This window comes from Rhinichthys klamathensis, unplaced genomic scaffold (assembly GCF_029890125.1).
Source record: "Rhinichthys klamathensis goyatoka isolate OS25496 unplaced genomic scaffold, OSU_Roscu_1.1 h1tg000726l_1, whole genome shotgun sequence".
Lineage (NCBI taxonomy): Eukaryota > Metazoa > Chordata > Actinopteri > Cypriniformes > Leuciscidae > Rhinichthys > Rhinichthys klamathensis.
Window position 1 is genome coordinate 413,291 of NW_026607140.1, and position 23,489 is coordinate 436,779.

At 46.2% G+C, this 23,489-nt stretch overlaps 1 protein-coding gene across 1 annotated transcript in view; it reads left to right on the forward strand.

Annotated features, from left to right (window-relative positions):
- The window catches only part of LOC130077238 (NACHT, LRR and PYD domains-containing protein 1 homolog), a 34,235-nt gene extending 11,053 nt beyond the window's left edge, over positions 1-23,182 (forward strand). Inside the window, exons 7-8 of the mRNA XM_056242406.1 lie at positions 22,572-22,658; positions 23,023-23,182. Coding sequence (XP_056098381.1) covers positions 22,572-22,658; positions 23,023-23,146 — 211 coding nt within the window. The 3' untranslated portion in view covers positions 23,147-23,182. The remainder of the gene's footprint in view (positions 1-22,571; positions 22,659-23,022) is intronic.
- The last annotated feature ends 307 nt before the right edge of the window (positions 23,183-23,489 follow it).

A 23,489-nucleotide genomic window follows, 5' to 3' on the forward strand; every position in this document is an offset into this window, starting at 1 on the left:
TAATTTACGTTTAGGAACTTCATTTAACGAGTTCGTTTGCCCATAAAATCTTTAAGATATTAGGTTAAACTTATTTGGCTTGCTGTCCGCTGGAGAGGGGCTCGATGAAGCAGCTTCAACTCGAGCTCTGATATACCCCCCAAAAGTGTTGAATAAATATTTGGGACAGCAAGTTAGAATAACGTGATCAAATACGGGATGCCTATAAGCTTAAAGTATGTTACCCCCCAAAAGAGTGGAAATTGAAAGCTGTATGGAGCATGGATGGACACTGCTGCGGCAGTGATATGTTTAAAGGGGCTCCTGGCTGGAACTGCGTCTCCCTACTATGCCCACCATGTGGGGCTATGAGTGGAGCTCCGGCGGGAGCTGTGTTTTAAAGAGTGTGCCTGCGTTCGTTGTGGAGTGAAACGACATGGGCTTGTGGAAATTTGACTGGGGTACATCTCACCGCTGCACTGCTGCGGCAGTGACTTTCAGAAATGACTCCTGCGGGAGTATCTTGGGACTGGAGGTTTGAGTACGAGGTTGGAGAACGCCCTGCCACATCCATGACATGGAGCTCCATGGAGTTAGAGAACATGGGGCTTCCAGATGTCACAAATGGGGAAGAAGGTCCTCGTCCCTAAAGGCGAACGGGCCACCGGTGTCTGAAGCGAAACTCCCTACGCAGCAAGAGGGAGCCTACGGTATACAAAGGAAAAGCAGAACTACCATCCTTCTGACGCAGGGGGCGGAGATCACATAAAGACACAATGGCCCGTCGCGTTCGAGGGACGTACGATCCTTGGTACCTCCAGTCCTGATTTATTCGGATAGGAGGGCCCACACTGCGATCCGAACGGGAGAGCCTCCATGGTTAAAAACATGAAGGATCACACAGCGATTCGGAAAGGGAGAGCCCCCACGGCGCCCGAACGGAAAGCTCACACTGCAATTCGACCGGGAGAGCTCCCGCAGCGTTTCGAAGGAGAGAGCCCCCCCATATGTATAAATAGGGAGTTCACTCGGCGATCAAAACGGGAGAGCCCACACAGCAAGTCGAACGGGAGAGCCTATGATGCTTCTGAACGGAAGAGCCCACACGGCGATTCAGATGGGAGACCCCACTCCAGGAGTGGTAGGTCACGCACATCTGAAAAGGGAGAGCTCTCACTGCATCCAGATGAATACACGCCCTGCGGGGCTAGGTAAGCGGGGAGATGCAAAATAGTAGGGAGAAGCGGTCCAGACTTAGAGGGATGCTAGTGTTTGCTGTGCTTGCCTAATGTTATGCAGATCTGAACGAACGTATGTTTCGAAGGCGAGGGACGACCATCGACCTAGCATTTTGATTTGGTGATCGGAAGAAAGCCAAATTGAACATGGCGTCTGGGGCTCTTGTTTTGTTAGGAGAACAAGACCTGAGCGGAGAGTGGTTAGGCAGACGCTAAGAATGTCGACGGTTAAAGTTAGCTAAAGGAGCGCCGCACAGGGCACATAGAACGGGCGTGAGCTCCGCCACAGAAATTACAGACATGGAGGAAGTGGCATCGTTGTCTGTTGCAACGTGATGAATTAAAGCTGTTGCACACTTGTCTGCCTGGAACTGAGGTAGAAATCTGGTTACGGTCATTCCTTGATTGAGGGACATATCAAGTGGATTTTTCTTGGAAAGGAGCTGGATGGTTCGGAAGATCTGAGTCGGTTTGGGGACATTCTGAAGTAGAATGAATGATAGACCTGCAGATGGCGCAAGAAGGGCTTCGAACGCCTAAGAAGACTCTGTTATATAGTTCGAGGTCCAAGGCTCCCAGTAAGGACACTGGTTCCAGGGTGTGACGCGGGCGGCGCATTTAGGATTTAGCTGGAAAAAGCTTATGGTATGTATAAAAAATTACTACCTCCGAAAGAGAGACTGAGCTCTGCTATGGTAGAGAGGTAGTCATTTAATTCCTTGCGTCTGGCTGGAAATGAAGAGCAAATTACTTCTGTGTATCTGGCAAAAGCAACGCAAAATTCTGAAAGTGAGAGAACTCGTTTTGAAGGTTGTACAGAATTTGTAAGATCAACGATTTAAGTCAAACGAGCGGTGGGATTCATTGAGAGGGACGAAAGTCAGTAGAGAAGGAAGATCGATAGTTGCACCTGATAGAATTAGGGAACGGAGATGGGCTGGGACTGGTAGTGGTTCCATGGCGATTGCATTGTTAGGAGCTGGAAGATGGACTGCTGTTGAGAGTGAATGGGCTGGCAAGCGGATTGTACTTTAAGATGCTTCTTCAGGTTGGAGGTGGAGTCTTTGGACCATAGACAGTAAAAGAAATGGACACAGCGACCCCGTTGATTTCAACGGAGAGAGTTGAAGCCCAACATGGGCACTCACTTCCTGATAGCCAAGCGCACGGCGCAGGCTCAAACTGAGCTTGACGACGAGCTGACCTTCTAGTAGCTGTGCCGGGACAAATCTGACCTTCTAGTAGCTGTGCCGGGACAAATCTGAATTGAAATCTGAAACAAATCTGTTGTTGAAATATTTTGTCCCGTTGCTTTTATGAACTCTCTATCTATGGGCTTCTCCCTTGACTTTATGCCTCCATGTCCACCCGATTGCCTCATAGACAGTAAACGATTGCCTACGAGCTTCTCCTTCTGTCTACACGGTAATTTCTCTACTGTACGACAGAGCGTCCCGTGGTTATGACGCAATCGTTAGCCTATTTTTACAAGAATGGCTTCTACGGGGCCATAACGTGTAAGATACAAAGTAATGGAGTCTTTTATACATTGTCGTGTTTCTTTAGAAATAAATAATGGACAAATGGAGTCTTTGGACGCCTCAGATGTAAAGTTATTCGCTGTCAAAGTGACGCCAAAATGAATGGGAGTCAATGGGATGCTAACAGCAGGTGATAGCCAGCTACAATGGCGGCCCCCGGAGGCAGCTTCAACTTCCGGCTGATGGATTACCCCCTTGCTTTGGACGCTGAAAGGAGGTTGGTTGCTGGCAAGCAGAGGTTGCACTGCACAGTTAGGCTATATTTCGTTCTCCCTTCTCTTTCTTTAAAGTGAAATGCTGTTTGAATTTCCGAGATCGAAACGCATTCTTGCCCCGTCTCTGTTGTAGTTCCGGCTACATCTCTATTCTAGCTCCCGCTGCTCCTCTTCCGACTCATTGTGACTGATCACGCAAACCGCGCATTTTTCGTTTTCACATTGGGGCTTCTGGGAAATGCTGAGTTGCCTTAATTTATTTAGAGAGTCACTAAACTCGTGAAACAGAAGTATCGTAATGTAATCCAATGATTTCAACAATGTAACTGTATTCTAAATACCAACTATTTAAATTGTAACTGTAACGGAATATAGATGGGCCTACACATAATTTGTATTCTGAATACGTAACGCCAGTACATATATTCCGTTACTCCCCAACACTGCTGGTGGAAACTGTGGAACATGTGCTGTTTGAGTGTATTAAATACTCAAATCAAAGAATGGATTTAAGGAATGGACTGGAACATGAAGGAATCAAACAAATGAACATTACAAATATCTTCTCAAATAAATCCAGAAAGATGGTGCTTAAAATCATATCATCTTATCTACAACAAACTGGACTAAACCTAAGGATTTAAGCAAAAGTAAATAAGATACAGTAGGTGGCAATAATGCTCCAATTGGTTGCAAGTCGCCAGTAAAAGACGAAGAAGAAGAAGAACACTGCTGGTGTCCAAGATGGCTGGCATGGCCTGAAGTGAGAGGAAGGGGAGGTTTTGTGTGGAAAAGTGTAGAAATCCTTTGCTGAGGCAACCTCACGCTCTGATGTGAACTGGAAAGAATATTAGGAGACAATTGGAAGATAGAAGGGGAAAAAGGGGTGAGGCGAATTGGAATGGAAGGAAAGAGGGAAGATGGCTAGCGAAGGCAACCTCGCGCTAGGATCCGCTCTTTGAGTAGGTTGGTTTGAGGGTGAGAGAAAATGTAACGGTGTGCGAGGGTGACCTGGCACAAGGGTTATTATAAAGAAGTTTAGAGAGAACTGGAGAAGCAGAGGGAAGTCGGAGGAATGTGTTTGTGAGTTTGGTTCTTGCCTGGGGAGTGGGGCTGACTGCATGAAGTTTGTGAGAGCTGGAGAAGAAGCGGAACTGTTTTTTGCGGCCGCTGTTGCTGGCCGGGTGGAAATACCGGCGGACAAGGAAGTGTGAGCTGCAGCTGGATGCTATTGCGCGGCGGCGCCGGCGGGCTTTGGATCGGCGCGTTGGGATTGTGTGGGTTCAGAACGCCAAACCGGGAGAGAAACGGAGGTAGAAGAGGTGCGAGTCTTGCTTTTATAAGATGCTGAAGTGTTTGATGGAATGCTGGAACTGTAAGAACTGATGTAAAGATCGTAGAGTTGAGCTTTTGCTGATCTGCAGGAGAAATGGATTCCGGAGCTGGAGAGGACTTGACGTAGGCTGTTGACTGAACATTTTTAAATGGGTGGAATCGGTGTATTAGCAGCGGAAGAATGGAGAGAAGATGGACGAGGCTCAGTTAAAACTGGCGATCTTGAAGATAGAGGAGAGCGTTGCCTTTTGGAACGTGGTTTATATGAGCGCTGGATTTCTCGATCAGAACGCTCATGAAGATGATCCGTAAGATTCGATCTCACGCGGGGTGTGACTGGCTGTGTCCCAGGAAGGCTTGACAGTTCGTCGTCTGAAGGAAAGAGCTGGATTTCCGTGATGTCGGACATTATTCCTTGCGGCAGTAATGCATACTGGAACAGCTGATACTAGGGAGAGGTAAGCGGCTGCTTATATACTCTGTTTGTTGATTGAAAGATTGGATGGGCTCGCTCCTCCCTAATTTACGTTTAGGAACTTCATTAACTTTTTCCTGAGCTTTCTTTGTTAGACACAGGTTTAGTCATATTACAATTTGGATTTCTTTTAAGTAAAGCAGAATAGATATCGGTATAGTTTACAAGCTGCTGAGATGGGGTTTCTTCGTCAAACAGACTTACGCTTTACTGCCGAACGTGCTAAGTTTAGTTGGAAATCTAAGGCTATTTTACTTAAAGTAGAGATGTCAATTCCAGCTATCGTTTTATCTGCATTTAGACAAGCCAGCGATCAAAAATGCGTATTGCACGTTGTGTTCAGGTTGGATCGCAACGACCAAAAGCACGCCTGTAGGTTAACAGTAGTTTAAAACTGGGGTAGTTTTCCTACACTCTGGCGTTAAAGGGGACGTATGCTCTATTTGGAGCTAGTGTTTCTTGTAACCCTTCATTGTCATGGAAATGTACTCGGTTACTAACGTAACCTCGGTTCTCTCTAGAGAGGGAACGAGTACTGCGTAATAGCTTTACGCTAGGGGAAAAACTCTTTTCCACGAGATATTGAAGCCAAAAATTATCCTTAATTTTTTATTAATGTAAAACGCTTTGCAGCAGCAAGCAGACATAGGCGAAACAGCTCGCGCGCCTATTGGTTGCTCTGCAGCAAATGCAGCAGCCTATCGAGAGAGACTCTGCGTGACGTAATGACCAATGGGGGCAATTCGCGCCCATATCGTCACGTCCCGCCAGAAGGGGCGTGGTCTCACCCTATAAATATGCTCGTTAGGCTGGTACAAGCTGGTTTTTATCGCTGAAGCGAACCAGAGCGTATACGCAAGCACGGCAAGATACGCAGTACTCGTTCCCTCTCTAGAGAGAACTGAGGTTACGTTAGTAACCGAGTACGTTCTCTTACGAGAGTATCTCTCGTACTGCGTAATAGCTTTACGCTAGGGTAACACAATGCAACACGCCGTGCGTACAGGGATCCAACACCAAAGTCCCGAGGGCCGAAGCCCAGGGCTCATGTAGTGCATAATCACCATAAACTCACATAGAGTGGAGGAAGAGAGGCTGGAAGCGTCATTCCCTATAAAAAAAAGCACCCAGCGGGGCTATCATATGACAATAAAACGCGCAGCCAGGGTGAAAGTTTCAGCCTGATCTGGGTGGCCATACGTGTGTCAACACTCATGGGGCTGCAGTAAACTCAGCATCTGGGCCGCACAGCGGGGCAGATAGCACTGAATTTTAGACCGCCAAAAGCTTAGCTTGTAAGGCGGGTACCTCCAGGTTATAGTATTTTATAAATGCAGACGGCGAGGCCCAGCCCGCGGCCGTACAGATATCTTGCAGGGAAACCCCGCTCGACCAAGCCCACGAAGAGGCCACGCCTCTCGTGGAGTGCGCTCTGACACCCAAGGGGCACTGTAGGCCCTTTGCAGAGTAAGCAAACGCAATGGCATCCACTATCCATCTGGATAGGCTCTGTTTTGAGGCGGCGAGTCCCTTGGAACGCCCGCCAAACAAAACAAAAAGCTGCTCCGTCTGTCTGAAAACAGACGAGCGTGACACATAAGCTCTCAATGCCCTGACGGGGCAAAGGAGACTCGCATCCTCCTCCTCACTGAGAACCGGAACGGCGGACAGGGAAATTACCTGGGCCCTGAACGGTGTATTGAGGGATTTCGGGACATACCCGTGCTTTGGTTTGAGAATGACCTTCGAGTCATTAGGCCCAAACTCCATACACGACGCGCTTACTGAAAGCGCCTGTAAGTCCCCTATGCGCTTCACTGAAGCGAGAGCCATGACAAACACTGTTTTGAACGACAGGTGTTTCATGTCCACCAGCTGGATTGGCTCGAACGGGGCGCCTTTCATGGCCTCCAGGACCGTGGAAAGGTCCCACGTCGGGACTGAAGGGGGCCTGGGAGGGTTCAGCCTCCGAGCTCCCCTAAGGAAACGCACGACTAAGTCGTTTTTCCCCAGCGACTGGCCAGACACCGGTTTTGCAAACGTTGCTATGGCCGCCACATATACTTTGAGCGTGGATGGGGTCCTGCCCTTATCCAGTAGCTCTTGAAGGAAGGAAAGCACTTCCGAAACCCCGCATTCCACAGGTGAAAAGCTCTGGGCTTGACACCATGCAGAGAAAACAGACCATTTCGAGGAGTAGAGCCGCCTGGTAGACGGAGCTCTTGCCTGCGCGATCATGTTTAACACTCCTTCTGGGAGGCTAGCAGGTACCCGTTGATGGCCCATGCGTGCAGGGACCACAACTCCGGGTGAGGGTGCCAAATCGAGCCCTCCGCCTGAGAGAGGAGGTCTCTCCTCAATGGTACAGGCCATGGGGCAGTGCTGGTCAGCTGCATCAGGGCAGGGAACCACGTCTGGTTTGTCCTGAGCGGAGCTACGAGCAGCACTGGGCATCCGTTCTCCCTGATTCGTTCCAACACCTGAGGCAGGAGCGAGACAGGAGGAAAAGCATATAGGGGGCAGCGGGGCCAAACATGAGCCAGCGCGTCCTTGCTTTTCGAGAAAAACTCCGGGCAATGAGCGTTTTCGTGGGACGCGAATAGGTCCACCTGTGCTCTGCCGAACGTTTTCCACAGCAGCTGGACCGTCTGCGGGTGCAGCGACCATTCCCCTGCTGGAACATTGTTCCTGGACAGTCTGTCTGGTCACACATTCAGTTGACCAGGCACGTGCGCTGCTCTCAGTAAGAGCAGGTTGTGCTGAGCCCAGACCAGGAGGCGTTCCGTCAGCCTGTGAAGGTTTCGTGACCTGACGCCGCCCTGGCGATTTATGTATGCCACCACTGACATGTTGTCCGACCGGACCAAGACGTGGTGGCCTGTTACCTGGGGACAAAAACGCCGTAGCGCTTTGTCGACTGCTATCATCTCCAAGCAGTTTATGTGAAGGAGCTTTTCCCGTTCTGACCACAGGCCAGCTAGCGGTCTGCCCTCGAGCAGCGCTCCCCACCCCGAGGTGGAGGCGTCCGTAGACACCACCTTCACACTCGAAGCGGTCCCCAGACTCACACCTGACTGATACCAGTCGGTTATTTTCCAAGGTTCCAGAGCTGAAACACACTGAAGGTCGACCCTGAGGCGAAACAGACCCGCTGTCCATGCCCTGGGTGGAACCCGCGCTTTCAGCCACATCTGCAGTGGGCGCATGCGGAGCAAGCCCAACTGGAGTACAGAGGCTGCTGAGGCCATCAGCCCCAGCATTTTCTGAAACCTTTTGAGCGGAACTATCGCGCCGTGGCGGAAGGATTTCGCGCCGCGCTGAATATTTAGCCCGCGCTCTGGTGACAGGCGTGCTGTCATGGACAGCGAGTCCAACACGGTTCCCAGAAAGGAAATTTTCTGACTGGGAGACAGTGAGCTCTTCGCCCAATTGACTGTGAGGCCCAGCTCCTCGAGGTGCTCGAGTAATGCGGCCCTGTGTTCTATGAGCTCCGATCGTGATCGAGCTAGAATCAGCCAATCGTCCAAGTAGTTCAGGACTCGCATGCCCAGGGACGGATTAAGGCGATGATGTGCCCTGGGCACGGATGTCTCAAAGGCCCCCTTCACCAATTTTTTGGACAACAGTGGGCAGGCAAGCAAGGCATTTTAAGGGGACCCCCGAGGGCTGGTCATTTAAACAATCAGAAATGTTAATAATAACAGACGCAGCAACATCTCTGCATCCCCCAGTGTGGGGCCTCTCGCTCGTTACGCTCATTATGCTTTTACCTTTTTCAAACTGGTGCAGCGCTTACTCGCGGTATGTAGAAAATGCATGATTTGATTTGTTAAACATGAAAAGGACTTATCCGTCTGGCATGGCAGCTCGCTCTAACTTTAACCTAGATAAATGCATATCCAAGTGCGTGTGCGGAGTGTGCAGTGCGCACTGCATGGCAGGCGTCGGCGCGAACACTTGCATTTTCCTATCAACAGTGGAAACAACTTGAAATAGGCCTACTCAATCTTTTCTGGTCATAGGTCTATACAGAAAAGAATAATGCATCAGTCGCAAGTAGCTACTTTTATATTTGTAAACTCACAATAACAAGAAAACGTTGTGCTTTTGTAAAATAAAATAAAACAAACAGGGCGCGCTTTCATGGTCGTGGCGTGAACTGGAGCGCGTCTCAAAAAAAAAACTGAAACACAGTGTATAGCCTCACATACATGATGAATATTTCTATATAAAGCTTGAAATGTCCACTTTTAAACGAAAAAATTCGAATCGAAAGCAAATACCGGCTGATTAGGCTGATATGATATGAAAGGTGCATTTCTCTCTAAAGGCGCATCCACTTTACAGCAGAGATATAGATATGTTTGCAGCAGACACTGATTTAAAAAAATATATATATATTATTAAACAATAAAAATGCCTAGTTTTTTTCCAGACATATATTATCATTAGCCTGCTTTTGCCAGTGCTTTGCGGCAATATTTATGCATGCGCTTGCTTGAGCGCGGAATAGGCTATATGCCTCCACTCAGTATTTAAGCAGAAATTAATATTAACGTGAGATTAGTCGACTAATTGCTTAAAGGAATGACTACTAGTCGTCGACTAGAAAATCTTTAGTCAATGGCAATTCTAATCAATGCATTTAGGCTAGTTGACATTTATTTAATTAGTAGCCTAATTCTAGTATCCAGGTCTTTACGTTAAATTAGTTGAGTTAACAATTAGTTAATGAACTAAAATAATAAAACAAAGATTAAATTAAGATGCTATATAGCATTGCTTGTTCCACCACAAAAGACACTTTTTAAGGTGACAATCCGTTACACATTTGAAGATTTGCTGTATCTTGAAGATTGTTGTATTGTATTATATCTTCTGTTATAAAGATGAAGATTGACATTTCGTTAAAAAAAAATAAGCCCATAGGCTACTATTGTAAAACATAAACAACTTAGCCTATGTTCTGTCTTGGTTGTGGTTTTAAACTCATTTTTGTTTTGGTTTTTGAGTAACCGTCTTACGCGTGACTTTTATATTACGCAATGCTTTTCACTCGCCTCTAGATGTCCTTCTCAACAGCGCACCAATACATTACAATTATTTATTTGATTTATTTACTAGTTAATACTTTGCAACTGCAAAAAAAATCACATTATTCCTCAATATTTAACACAATTTTACTGAAAATAAAAATAAAATAAAAATAATTATTTGAAAAGAATAGACACAGTACATTTTACAGGCCCCCCTGCTGGCCCAGTGCCCTGGGCAAGTGCCCAGTAGGCCCGTGCGTTAATCCCTGCCTGCGCATGCCCTGAAGTCTCAGGGGTGCGAGCGCCGCGTCCATGCACTTCGTAAATGTACGAGGTGCTAGGGACAGGCCGAACGGCAGGACTGTGTATTGATATGCCTGGCCCTCGAAGGCGAATCTCAAGAATCGCCTGTGATGGGACGCTATTTGTATTTGGAAATAGGCGTCTTTCAGATCTATCGACATAAACCAGTCCCCGTGGCGCACTTGCGCGAGGATTTTCCTGGTCGTAAGCATTCTGAACTGGCGTTTCACAAGCACTCTGTTCAGCTGTCGTAGATCTAAAATGGGTCTGAGACCCCCATCCTTTTTCGGTACCAGAAAATATCTGCTGTATAGGCCCCCTTCGCTCTGAGCCTGAGATAAAGGTTCTATAGCCCCTTTGCTCAGTAGTTTCGCTATCTCGGCACGAAGTAGATGAGACACTTCGTTTTTCACCGTAGTTTCGACACGCGCCGTATAACGGCGCGGGCGTCGAGCGAATTGTAGCGAATAGCCTCTCTTTATAGTGTTCAGCACCCATTCTGATACCCCGGGAAGCTTTGACCACGCATCTGCGTGAATGGCTAGAGGCAGAATGAAATCCGGGCTCTGGTCGCGGCAAAACGGCAGCTCGAGAGCCCGGGCATACTGGGAACACAACACCGTGTTTACAGCGTTCGAGGCGGGGGGCGCGCTGATCACAGCGGGCGGCCTGGCCGCGCTCAGCTTTTTTATGGCAGATTGTGCAGAAAAAGCGAGCGGGGGAGATCCCGTAGGAATCGGCGTGTCTGTGAGAAAATGTGGGCGCGGGGCTGCGGGCACATTTATTACACTGAAAACATTGTCGGTCATGGCCGACTGAATGTGTGTTGGTTTCGTTTTTACAGAAACCAAGGGACACGCAGCATGTAGTGTGAGCGGGCATGGTGACATGGGCGCGTTTACTACATTGTTTGCACAATCGACCTGAGTCGATTTTTTTTGTGCTAGCCCTGCACCGTGGCGGGCTGTGTCTGGGTGTGGGAATGGGCACTGGGTGGGCATTCTTACAACACTCATAACACCATCGGCCGTGGCCGGAACACCAGAAAATGCACTCTTTATTGGATTTATCTGGGTAGCCGTAAAAACGGCTTTTGTGTGCAGGCAAACGGGCTGAGACACCGGCTGGCTCACTGCGAAATACACTGGGACAGTCGCGATGTTTGGAACTGACCGAGCGAGAAGTTTTGGTGGAAATCTGGCCGCAGCGGGATCTGAACACCGTCGCTTTCCTAGAATGGCTAGGAAGATTTTGAGGCCTCGGGCTTGATCTCAATCCTCGGCCGGGGCCCGCGCTGAGGGGGGCGGCGTCCAGCAGAGCGAGAGCGCGGTCTTTGGTCTCGGGCGTGGCGGCGCTGCGAAGCGGCGGCGGCGGGCGGTGCAGGCTGCGGCTGAGAACTGCGAGCAGACGGCTGTTTTGAGCGGCCTGCAGCGGAGCTCGAGCGCTTCGGAAGGAAGTGCTTCATGGCCTGCGAAGTCTTTTGCACCTCCATGAATCTGTCCGCGAAATCTTTGACGGCAGATCCGAAAAGGCCCGCTTGTGAAATGGGCGCGTCGAGGAACACAGAGCGCTCGGCTTCCGTCATCTCGGACAGCGTCAGCCATAAGTGTCTCTCAGCCACGGTGAGAGAGGCCATGTTTCGTCCTATGGCCTGCGCAGCGGCTTTAGTAGCGCGAAGAGCGAGGTCTGTAGCGCTTCTCAGGTCCGCCACGCAGATCGCTCCGGGTCCTTCCTCGTCCAATTTAAGGAGAAGGTCGGCCTGGAAGATCTGCAGGATAGCCATAGTGTGCAGCGCTGAAACTGCTTGCCCGGCGGCGGTATAAGCGTGTCCGTGCATGGCTGACGTCACTCGGCAGGCTTTAGATGGTAGCGTCGTGTGAGCGCGCCGTCCAGCGGAGGGCGGGCAGAGATGAGACGCTACAGCTGGTTCCACAGGAGGAACAGAAAGGTATCCTCTGTCCTTCGCGCCATCCACCGAGGAGAAAGCAGCAGAGGTAGAGGTACGCAGCCTGGCGGAGAAGGGGGCGTTCCACGATTTAGTCACTTCCTCGTGAAGTTCCGGGAGGAAGGGCGCGGGCCTTGATTTTGACGGAGCCTCGTCATTTCCGAGAAAGCGTCCGTCCATTCTGTTGCGCGGCGGTTGCGCGGGCGCCTCCCAATCGAGGCCGATGCTTTCCACGGCCTGAGAGAGCAGACGCATCAGCTCAGTCTCAATGCCGGCTCTCTTACCAGTGGTCTGGCGGGAAACGCTAGCGGAGGGGAGGTCCACGGAGCTCGCCCAATCCTCGCTATCGGATGCCAGAAGAGAACACGCCTCGGTGGGTTCGTCAAACTCGTGGATGGACGCGGCGGCAGGCGGCGGCCGTTGTCCGTCAGTGAGCGACTCGAGCGAAGCCGGCGAAGCTGGCGGGCGAACCGGCGAGCTTTGGTGGGCTGGAGAAAGCTCGGGAGCGCGCTGGGCGCGGCGCTTCTTGCGGCGCGGCACCACGGCGGGCTGCGGTGAAGGCTCGGAGAATGATGCCAGGCGAGTCCTCAGAGTCACCATAGGCAAAAGCTCGCAATGAGGGCATCCGCCGTCAGCGAGCGCGAGAGCCGCGTGATCCTCACCCAGGCAGGAAACACAGATGACGTGCCGGTCTCCATCGCTGAGCGGGGCGCGGCACGAGCCACAGGAAGGCATCTTTAAAAAGACGCAGCTCTTTTGTGAGAGAAGTGTGAGTCGCGTCAAGTAAGCGAGCAAACACTCTCAACAGAGTAAAGATACACAGAGTATAAAAAGGATATAGAACGCCGGAAAGCGCAGCAGGTACGGCAGTTGAAGGCGGCGAGGCCAGCGACTCCAGAGCTCGTCCCGCTGAAAGGCTTGCTTCGACGGCGCGGCTTCTCACGTCGCTGTGCGTCGCTGAAGAGATAAAAATCAGCTTGTACCAGCCTAACGAGCATATTTATAGGGTGAGACCACGCCCCTTCTGGCGGGACGTGACGATATGGGCGCGAATTGCCCCCATTGGTCATTACGTCACGCAGAGTCTCTCTCGATAGGCTGCTGCATTTGCTGCAGAGCAACCAATAGGCGCGCGAGCTGTTTCGCCTATGTCTGCTTGCTGCTGCAAAGCGTTTTACATTAATAAAAAATTAAGGATAATTTTTGGCTTCAATATCTCGTGGAAAAGAGTTTTTCCCCTAGCGTAAAGCTATTACGCAGTACGAGAGATACTCTCGCAAGAGAACTAATGTTTAGCAGTGTCATTTCAACCAGCATGTCGCAAATGTTTGTTTTTAAAAGAGTTGTGCATAGTCTTTTGCTTGGTGTAAGCTTCTTTTAGCTTGTTAAGTCTTTTGGGAGCCATGCCGTGGTTAGTGGCAGGCCTCTCCTGGAAAGGCTTTTGAGTCTCTTTAAGTTCAGTCTCTGCTCTTTGCAAGGGGCTTCACTTTTGTCGGAGTTTCTCGTCGAGTTCCTCTCTGGTTCTTTTCTCTGACTGCTCTCTTCGGTCTATTGTGCAGATGAAGATCAGACAGGGCAGTTTGAAGTCTTTCCACTTCCTTCTTGTAGCTAGGGGTCGTTGTCATCCTCGGCTTGCATCCTTAGCGTTGCAACTTCGTGCTCCAGGGCGATGCGGCTCCTTTCGTGGAGACGTTCTTGTGTGATGAGCTGGCAAGTGAGGTTGACGTGTCTGACCGGTCTTTGTCGTGGGAGCTTTGGCTTGGTTTGTGCGCCGTCAGCTTGTCCACGTCTGCGATGCTCTTGGCTCGAGGCTCTGAGTCACTAGCGTCCTCGGGCAGGAAGTTGGCCGTCATGGCCGTCAGCCATGTGTCGAGGTTGTCCCAGCGGGTTGTGGGACTGTAGGACCGGAACATACTGGCTTCACTGTGGGCGAGAGGAACACAACACATGCAGAGAGACCAGTGCAATTTCGTTCTACGTTTAACGAGCTATAATACGGGCTATGCCGTGTATGAAAATTTTGGTTAACTGATGCAGACAGTTAAATCATTCGGTGGGACAATTTAGGTAGGTCAGCATGGGCCTGAATAAAATTTAACAGGGCGGTAGCTTAGGGGTCACCTGTTGATGCTAACGGCTTGGTTTGTCAAACTATTATTCAGCGTTCCTTTATTTTTTTTTTTTTTTTTTTTTTATTTAAACAGGAAAAGATTAAGAGCAATCGGGCCTGACTCAGCATAAAACTGATTTTCAGCAGGTTCCTGTTCTGCAGAACATGAATACCTCAAACACAACAGAACTCCAAGACCATACAATAACAAACACACAACAAGCACACAAACCAGTAAACAAGCATCAGCAGGAGGCCATAAAGCCATCTCAGTGGTCACAGATATACCTGTCCATCAGATGGCGAGCACAAGTTTGTTTAAATAGTCTTATTGATGTAATAGATCTGATGTGCTGTGGAGTCTCATTCCAGGCTCTAGTGAGCAAATTAAAGAAAGATCTCTGTCCATAGCAGTTCCTAAAAGCCGGTATAGGGAGAAGTCCATTTGCGACAGATCTCGTAGTGCATACGAGCCTTGAACTGAGTTTAGGAGCCAGCGCAGTCAATCCCGCAGTAGTATGACCATTTAAGATCTGATAAAAAAGGTTCAAACCATGGCTTATTCTATAGTTCTGAAATGTCAAGGCATTACTCAAAGATAGTGCAACACAGTGGTGAGTCCAGCCTGGAAGCCTGTTGTGGATCTTATAGGCTCTATTGTAGAGTCTCGCTACAGGTTCAAGGATCTCATTTGTTGTGAGTGACCAAACAGGTAAACAATACGACAGAGTGGACAATATAATGGCATGAAGATATGTTTTAGAAACAGAATGCAGTAGATATGGTCTAATTTTACTATAAACAAATAACTTTTGGTTTAACTTTCTGATTAAAAGCTTTCCTTGTTGTCTCAGATAGGTTCTGTCTTCTAGGTGAACTGAAAGGAACAGAGCACAACAGAAAAGAGCAGTGGCAAGATAGCAAAGTTTGAAGTAACATGCAACCATCACAGATGGAAAGGTCTGTAATGAAATGGCGTCAATAGTACACAGGAAGTGTTACAAGGGAAGAGGAGGCCTAAGCCTGCGGTTTGTGGCTCGGAGAGGAGGAGGGAGCCAAACGCTTCAATGACCGGGGGAATTCATAGATTCTGTGGCCAATACTAAGTGGATGGGTTTAATACCTTTTCCTAGTTTGCCTGGGGTGAAATGAGGTCATTCGGGTTGGAGTCAGCATCGTGGTTGATCTTTCTGTCGTCCCCAAACACTTGACAGCAGTGTCCCGGGCCCTTCCGTATATCTGTACCGATGTGCGCCCTCTCACGCAACCGGCAGTGCCAAATTGGTGGTGTTGTGTTGCGGGCCGCACCAACGGAGAGACACGGGAAAGTCCGAGACCCGTGCTCAGTCAGCGCTGGTGACGCAGGTCAGGTGAACCAGCATGCTGGGCTCCAAGCAGAGATGATTGTCAACTCACCACAGCTCTTTAGTGGATTCTACTTATAAATACAGAACAGTGTGAACAAGTGGCTTAACAGTGACTGACAGCTTTCTTGTTTAAACTGAATTGAGTAATTATGTATGTAGAAAATAGAAGCAAAGGTTTTACTAAATAATGGTAAAAAGGAAATTATGAAAATGATGTTAATTATCAAAATAACTTAACAAAAAAAAATTCTTTACAAATTTTTTTTTTTTTTACTCCTCTTTATTTATTTATTTATTATTATTACTTTTATTATTAATAAAAAAAATTAATAATAAAAAGTAATAAAGTAGGGATGGACCCCGGGAGAAGACAGGCAGTAGTGGGGTGTTTGGGCCCCAAAGGGTTTGGGCCACTTCCTCTTAGTGGTCCACCTGTCTGACAGAGAACTTGGTTTAAATTGCATTCCAACTGGTTTAAATACAATTCAAATCGAGCGTATGCGTAGATGTTAAGTAATTTCTAGAATAGTTGTCATAACATATCAAATCAAATTTATTAAAAATAATTTGAAAAAGGAAATATAGAAATAAAGCCATAAAACCATTCCTGACAGGAACGGAGACTTAATTCAAATTAATCTTGAAATTTGTTTGTTTCAAACCAAATTTGAATAAGTGTAGGAAATTGAAGGATTGGCATTATATTTGATGATGATCACGACTATGATAATGACCAAAATAAAGCCAGCTGGGAGAAAGCCACTTCAGAACAGAATGATGTTAGGAACTAAGTGATGAGCTGACTTAGAGGGGGGAGTGGCCACAAACTGCTAGAAACTGCTAATACTTACTTTTAAATTTTAAGTTCAAATGTGGTTGGAACCAAATTCAAAATAAGTGTACACAGTCAGGAGTGAAATCATGTTATTAAAACTGGAACTTGCACATGCATTGAAAGTTAGAAACACAATTTCAGGAATTCACTGGAACAATCTGAAATGGTGCTGAGAGAAAATTATTTAGGAAAGGATGACCTTGTTACCATTGTCCATACGATGGCGACATTTCGTTCATGGAGGGTAAAGTCAGGACGTGGAGGCAGTCTGATACTGGAAAACTCAAGGGCGCGCCCTAGTGTTTGGCAGTAGCATTGCAAACCCGCCTGCTTTCACATGTGACTGTCTCAGAGGACGTGCAAAGAATTACACGCCTCAATTGCTGCATAAATCACAAATAGTGCGGAATTTAAATCTCGACGGATTTCTTTCCGGTTCTATATTTCACCAAACGGCGTGGCAGGATTTTTTTTCTACACACACACATAGGGACAACAGGAATTACACGTCTGTCGTTCGGGTCCAAATACATTTATCAAATAGCATTTTATGATTAAAATGTTTTTAGGTTTTGGATTTTTTGATGCTATATTTTACACAACGGAGTGGCAGGATTTTTTTTCTACACACACACATAGGGACAACAGGAATTACACGTCTGTCGTTCGGATCCAAATACATTTATCAAATAGCATTTTATGATTAAAATGTTCTGGTTTAACATTTGGTTAGCTACATCAAAGTTGAAACCAGGAGTTTTCGTTAGTCTAATGACTATAATATCAGGCCTTTTAGTTTGAATTACAGGAGCATCGCTGTAATTCAGATCCTCTCTCGCTCTGCTCAAAAGATTCTCGTTTTGAAAACAGGCTGATCAAAAGAAAATATATTAACATGTAAACGTCTTTACTGAGGTAATATCTCTTTTGTTACGAACTACAGTTTACATTCAATACTTTAACCGTGAATATCAGTATTACGAACTGCAATTCATTTTAGCAATTACAACGACTAAAACGTTTAGGCGAATTTAGCAGTTTGCAATGTGCTCCGCTGACATGGACTGCCTTTGTGCCTCTTCAGTCAGCCGGTGAGTTCGCATTGCGTTCACTCACCCGAGGCGCGCGTACAATATTAAATCACAATATAGACATAGATTGAAAACTGATTTTTTGCTCAAAAACAAGTTTAAAGTGTGCCTAGCATATTTCTCCACCATAATAATGTAAGGATTCAAGGGCGGATCTAATCCGTGGGGAATTTGCATATCATAATTAATAATTGGTAATTAATAATTATTCATACATGTTTGGAGTAGATCAGTCTTACATGTTAATAAATCTCCCGATAAGGGAGGATCTGTCATTTTACCTGCATGCATGCATGTGAATCCCTGAAATTAACCACAAGTTGATTGCAATTAATTACACGGACCATGTTTCACAAACAGGTAAAATGAATTAGCTCAATTGTCAGGATCATATTTGTGGGATCCACAATATCATCTTACTTTATAGGATTTCAGGAAACGCAATTCTCTGGCCAGAAGAATTGGTTTTCCCGCCCTATAAACACATACTTTTTAAGGTATATTTAATTTTAGTAAGCTTGTAGCATAAGATCTTTGGCACTTAAGGGACTTGAAACTGAGCAAAGAGAGAGTACATCAATCAAATGAATATATATTTAATTTAATAGAGGCATGACTACTTATGTATTTACTACGGTTACACGGGATATATATGTATTTACAAACACATAGACAACAATGAACAATACAATAAGACATCAATGAACGAGAAATGCGTAAAGTTTGGACAATGGATAACTTACACGCGTGAGCGAGTAAGAGAGAGAGAGAGAGAGAGAGAGAGAGAGAGAGAGAGAGAGAGAGAGAGAGCATGGGTACGATTTTTCCCTAGACTTTCACCTTTCTGCAACAACACGAAACACATAATCTTAATGCTTCTGAGAAGCTTCAAAAGAGATACTTGCACAAGTTTTGGTCTCTCTGTGTCCGGCATTCCTGCGCGGCCTTGTCTGGCCGCGTGCGTGAGCGGAGTCCTTTAAGAAGCGTCACGTGGTGCTGCTTGGCGCGCGTGTTGAACGGAGGTTCAGAGTCTTTGGGTAACATTACCAAAGGAAGATAGTTCGGCTAAGTTCGTTTCACTTCGTGGAAGTGAACTGAGTCGACTACGGAAAACAAAACTTTGACTAACAAAGAAAAGAAATAAAGATCTCTACGGGGAAATCACGCGGAGTTAACGTTACATCTTTGCATGGTTGGTGAAGAAGCGCGTGCGTCGCTCGGTCCGGCGCGTCACGCGGTCACGTGCGCGTGTTTCTCCTTCAAAGCGAGCGCGCGCTCGTTTAAAGGTCCCTTGTAGATGGATTTGCTGAAGAGATATGTCACGGGGTTTTCTTTTCAATCGTCGATTGGAATTAAACACAGAGACTTATCTACAACTGAAAAACACAAACTAAACTAGAAACAAATAAAAGAAAGGCGAAGAGCTCGCCCGGAGGCGAGACGTTACATTATAACACGAGGACAAGGGAGGAAGAGAGCGTCCAGAGGGAGGTTCAGTCCTCTTTAGAGGAACTGGAGTCCACACCTCTGAGGTGCGAACTGGCCAATGACATTCAACGAAACTTTTGGCGGCCAAATTCTCTTTGTCTTGTCAAAGTTAAACTATGGCCGTGTCGGCCTCTTTTATGACCAGTCAGAATTTGTCAGAATCATTCCACAAGATGGTAAAAACATAGAAAACATACATTTTACTGTAATCTTCTGTATCTGACCAAATCAGTTGGAACGAGATAATTAAAACGGTACCAAACAAAACATTTACACATAATTGGAATACGAAGATACATCTTAATACATAACTATAAACTCTCAAGAGTTTCACTGATACGCTAGGAGATCATATCTAGACTACCATGGACTGGGAAACACACAGACATACAGGAATATATCGTATACAATTGGTAATGGCTCGTTTTATGAGTTTAATGTAAAGGTCCATTATGTGTGTGTGTTGGTTTGTGTGTGTGTGTGTTAGAGTTCTGTTATCTCTCTTGCAGAGATGGGGGAGGGCATGGAATGTTCAAGCATTTTATGACTCTGGCCATTCCTCTGAAGCTTGCGGGCTACAGTCCGGGTGAATCTCGCAGGACATCTGAATATGTCAGTTAATTTGGTGTTTAAGAGAAAGAACCTTCAAGATTTCTTATAACACCCCTGCATCACAAAGTTAGCAAGATGTAATGTAAATCAACAAATGGGAACGAAGGTTGGAGTTTATCGAGACTAAACATGCTACAGAGTGATTTCTGTTTCTCATAGTATGCAAGTCACGTCTCAACATTAACACATTAGAGTTTACAAGGCCACACAGACCAAACAACATAAAGGAAAATCATGAGATGGAACATTAGATGCATGTATCACATGGTTATATGTATATACATAGAATATATAGGTTTAAACCCGGGTTCGTTACTTCTTCTCAGCAAGAATAAGGAGGAATCCCACTCTCTGGGACATTCCAAGGGGTAATAAAGCTCAGTCTTGTAACAGAACACCCCGTTCTTTGTGTGTGTGTGTGTGAGAGAGAGAGTGTGTGTGTGTGTGTTGTACACACGTTCTTGCTTGAGGAAAGGAGGAAGTCAACTGACAGTCCATACCTTACAAGTGTCTGTCTTGTTTATATCTTGTGTCCTCCAAGGCCTTATTTCTGCCCTCCCCTCACAGGAGAGATATACTTTGTTTTTTTCTATTTCTCCCTGGCCCTGAGAGGTAAATGCCCCCTTAACCCTTTAGGCTATAACGTACAAATGCACTCAAGATGACCCCTTGACCACCTGCTTTTCCTTACCTCCACTGACTCCCAACCACAGTAAATTATCACCCAAAGGCCCCCTCTCACTACAAGCGAGAGAACAGATGAGGCCATCATTAGGAATCACTGAAATCAGAGTAATAACTGAAAAATTCCATAACAATGAGAACTGTGTATTTAATATTCAAAGGGATAGTTCACCCAAAGAGGAAAATCCTGTTATCATTTACTCACCCTCATGTTGTTCCAAACCTATTTTCCTCTGAGGAACAAAAGATGTGATTTTAACGAATGCTTGTGTAACACACAGTTTCAGATCCCATGGACTTCCATTGTTTAGACAAGAAATGCAATGAACCAAAACTGTTTTATTACCAGCATTATTAAAAATATCTTCTTCTGTGTTCTGCAGAAGAAAGAAAGACACACCGGTTATGAATGACATGACAGAGTTTTTTCTCTTGGTGAACTAGCCTTTAAAACATTAACCCATTTAATCCCAAAATTTTTCCCAGACATAAAAATATCCAAATCATGTGTCATTAGTATCCCTTTGAAACAATCAATCATAATTTCTTTTAATTTTCATGGAAAAGTGTGTGAAAAAATGAGTTTTATGATCGGTCACAATTGGTGTGTGTGTGTGGGGGGGGTGTGGTGTGTGTGTGGTGCGTGGGGTCTGTGGTGTGCGTGTGTGGGGTGTCTGGTGTGTGGGGTGTGCGTGTGTGTGGGATGTGTGTGTGGTGTGTGTGTGCGGTGTGTGTGTGTGTGGGGTGTCTGGTTTGTGTGTGGGGGGGGTGTGCGTGTGTGTGGGGTGTGTGTGGGGTGTGTGGTGTGTGTGGTGTGTGTGGGGTCTGTGGTGTGTGGTGTGCGTGTGTGTGGGGTGTGTGGTGTGCGTGTGTCTGTGGTGTGCGTGCGTGTGGGATGTATGTGTGGGGTGTATGGTGTGTGTGTGTGCGTGTGGGGTGTGCGGTGTGTGTGTGTGGGGTGTCTGGTTTGTGTGTGTGGGGGGTGTGTGGTGTCCGTGGGGTCTGCGGTGTGTGTGTCTGGTGTGTGTGTGGGGTGTGTGTGTGGGGTCTGTGGGGTCTGTGGTGTGTGGTGCGCGTGTGGGTTGTGTGGTGTGCGTGGGGTGTGTGGTGTGCGTGTGTGTAGGGTGTGTGGTGTGTGTGTGGTGTGTGTGGTGTGCGTGTGTGTGTGTGTGGGGGGGGGGGGGGGGGGTGTGCGTGTGTGTGTGTGTGTGTGTGTGTGTGTGTGTGTGTGTGTGTGCAGGGTACGTGTGGAGTGTGTGGTGTGCGTGTGTGTGCCTACCTGTAATTGCGTGTGTGTGTGTGTGGAAAATTAGGTAGAATTAGTTAGCTAGCTAGTCTTTGTGTGGGGTGTGTGTGGTGTGTGTGTGGTGTGCGTGTGTGTGTGGGGGGGGGTGTGCGTGAGTGCGGGGTGCGTGTGTGTGTGCGGGGTACGTGTGGAGTGTGTGGTGTGCGTGTGTGTGCCTACCTGTAATTGCGTGTGTGTGTGTGGAAAATGAGGTAGAATTAGTTAGCTAGCTAGTCTTTGTGTGTGTGTGTGTGTGTGTGTGTGTGTGTGTGTGTGTGTGTGTGTGTGTGTGTGTGTGTGTGTGTGTGTGTGTGTGTGTGTGTGTGTGTGTGTGTGTAAAATTAGGTAGAAAGTTAGGTAGCAGCAGAAAGTAAGGTAGAACAGTTAGCCTATGTGTATTAGCATGTAGATACAATGGGTTATCCCACCGGTCACTATTGTTGCCGGTGACATGTTTGTGAGGTCTATGACCACATTAAACAAAGTTGAGTAACTGCAAATGCATATATCAATACTAGACACCTTAAACATGATGTGTACCAACAATCTATGTCCTATCTTTATGTTAACATACTTTACTAATCTTTTCTTTGGAAGCTTTCTTGCTGCCATCCTCTTCTCTTGGCACAAACAGGAAATAAACAGCTCTGGTCATGTGACAATTTACAGTAAACATGCGACACTGCACATATTTCATTGAGACCCTTTATTATTTCAATATCTGCTGGAAATGCATTGATAGATCATTCAGTAACATTTTTATAGCCTTAGAAATGAAACATTATTATTATTATTATTTTAATAATTTATTTTATTATGTCTAATTTATTTATTTTTGCAGTTTAGCAATTTTGCAATGCTCTTGCTATATCAGATAACCTTACAAAGCAAATGAATCCGCCCATCTGTAGTTCATCGCCTTCATCCGTTTAAACTGTTATGAAATTGTTTAAATGAATGTGCAAGAAGCAGATGAAGAATGGCATTATCAATCTTAATAATTTTATCTGTATAATGTGTTTCCACATCTAGGTTAGATGCTGGCTTATTACTGGAGGATGGAGTCGAGATCTTGCAGAGCTCAAACACAAGACCAAGATGTATGATGACATTTAACGGGTTTGTATTGGTTTATCATTATATAGATTTTCCATGCAATTTCATGGAGAGTTCAGCTTACAAGCTTTAAAAAGACACAAAAACACCAGAAAAGAACGACTTTTGAGGCATATTCCATATTTTCTGGAGTCACATAATACATTTTTGTAAGGAACAAAAATTATTCAAATTATTCATAAATTAAGTTTTCTTTACATCCACCCTAGATCTCATAGTTCATTAACAATTCAATAACAATTTAAATGTTGGTCTGTTTCTCACACAAATTATAGTTATAACAATGATTACACTCAATTAAAAGCAAATATCATGTTTGTTAAAGACTCTGTACTGATGCTGTGCTTTGTGCTTTCTGATTATGAAGGTCCATTTGCAATAAACCGTCTCAAAAATGCACAGATTCTGATGACCGTTGGTCTCGCTGCAACCAGTATGTGAAGATTCTTCTGAATGACCAGGGCTTTTCCATGGAGACTTTGCGGCAGTAAGTTAAGACTGAGATTAACACTAAGAAAGCACCAATAAAAAAAATGAGAACTGTAATATGACATGAGCCAGTAACAAAAGTTTTCTTATGATTTATACAATTTCACTTGAACATTGCATACTAAATGTTGATCCTATCTTACGGGTCAGCTTGTTCATATTTCATGATTTATCTCTCGTCTCTCCATTTCTAAGGCCCTTGTTTTGGGACTAATGGTACAGCTTTACAGCTCCTGTAGAAAACTGCAGAAGTAGCATCTTTACCTGGAGCTGTGGATGGAAATAAAAACACCAAACATCATTTACATGCATTTTAATCATAATAGTTGTGTGTCAATTTGTTTG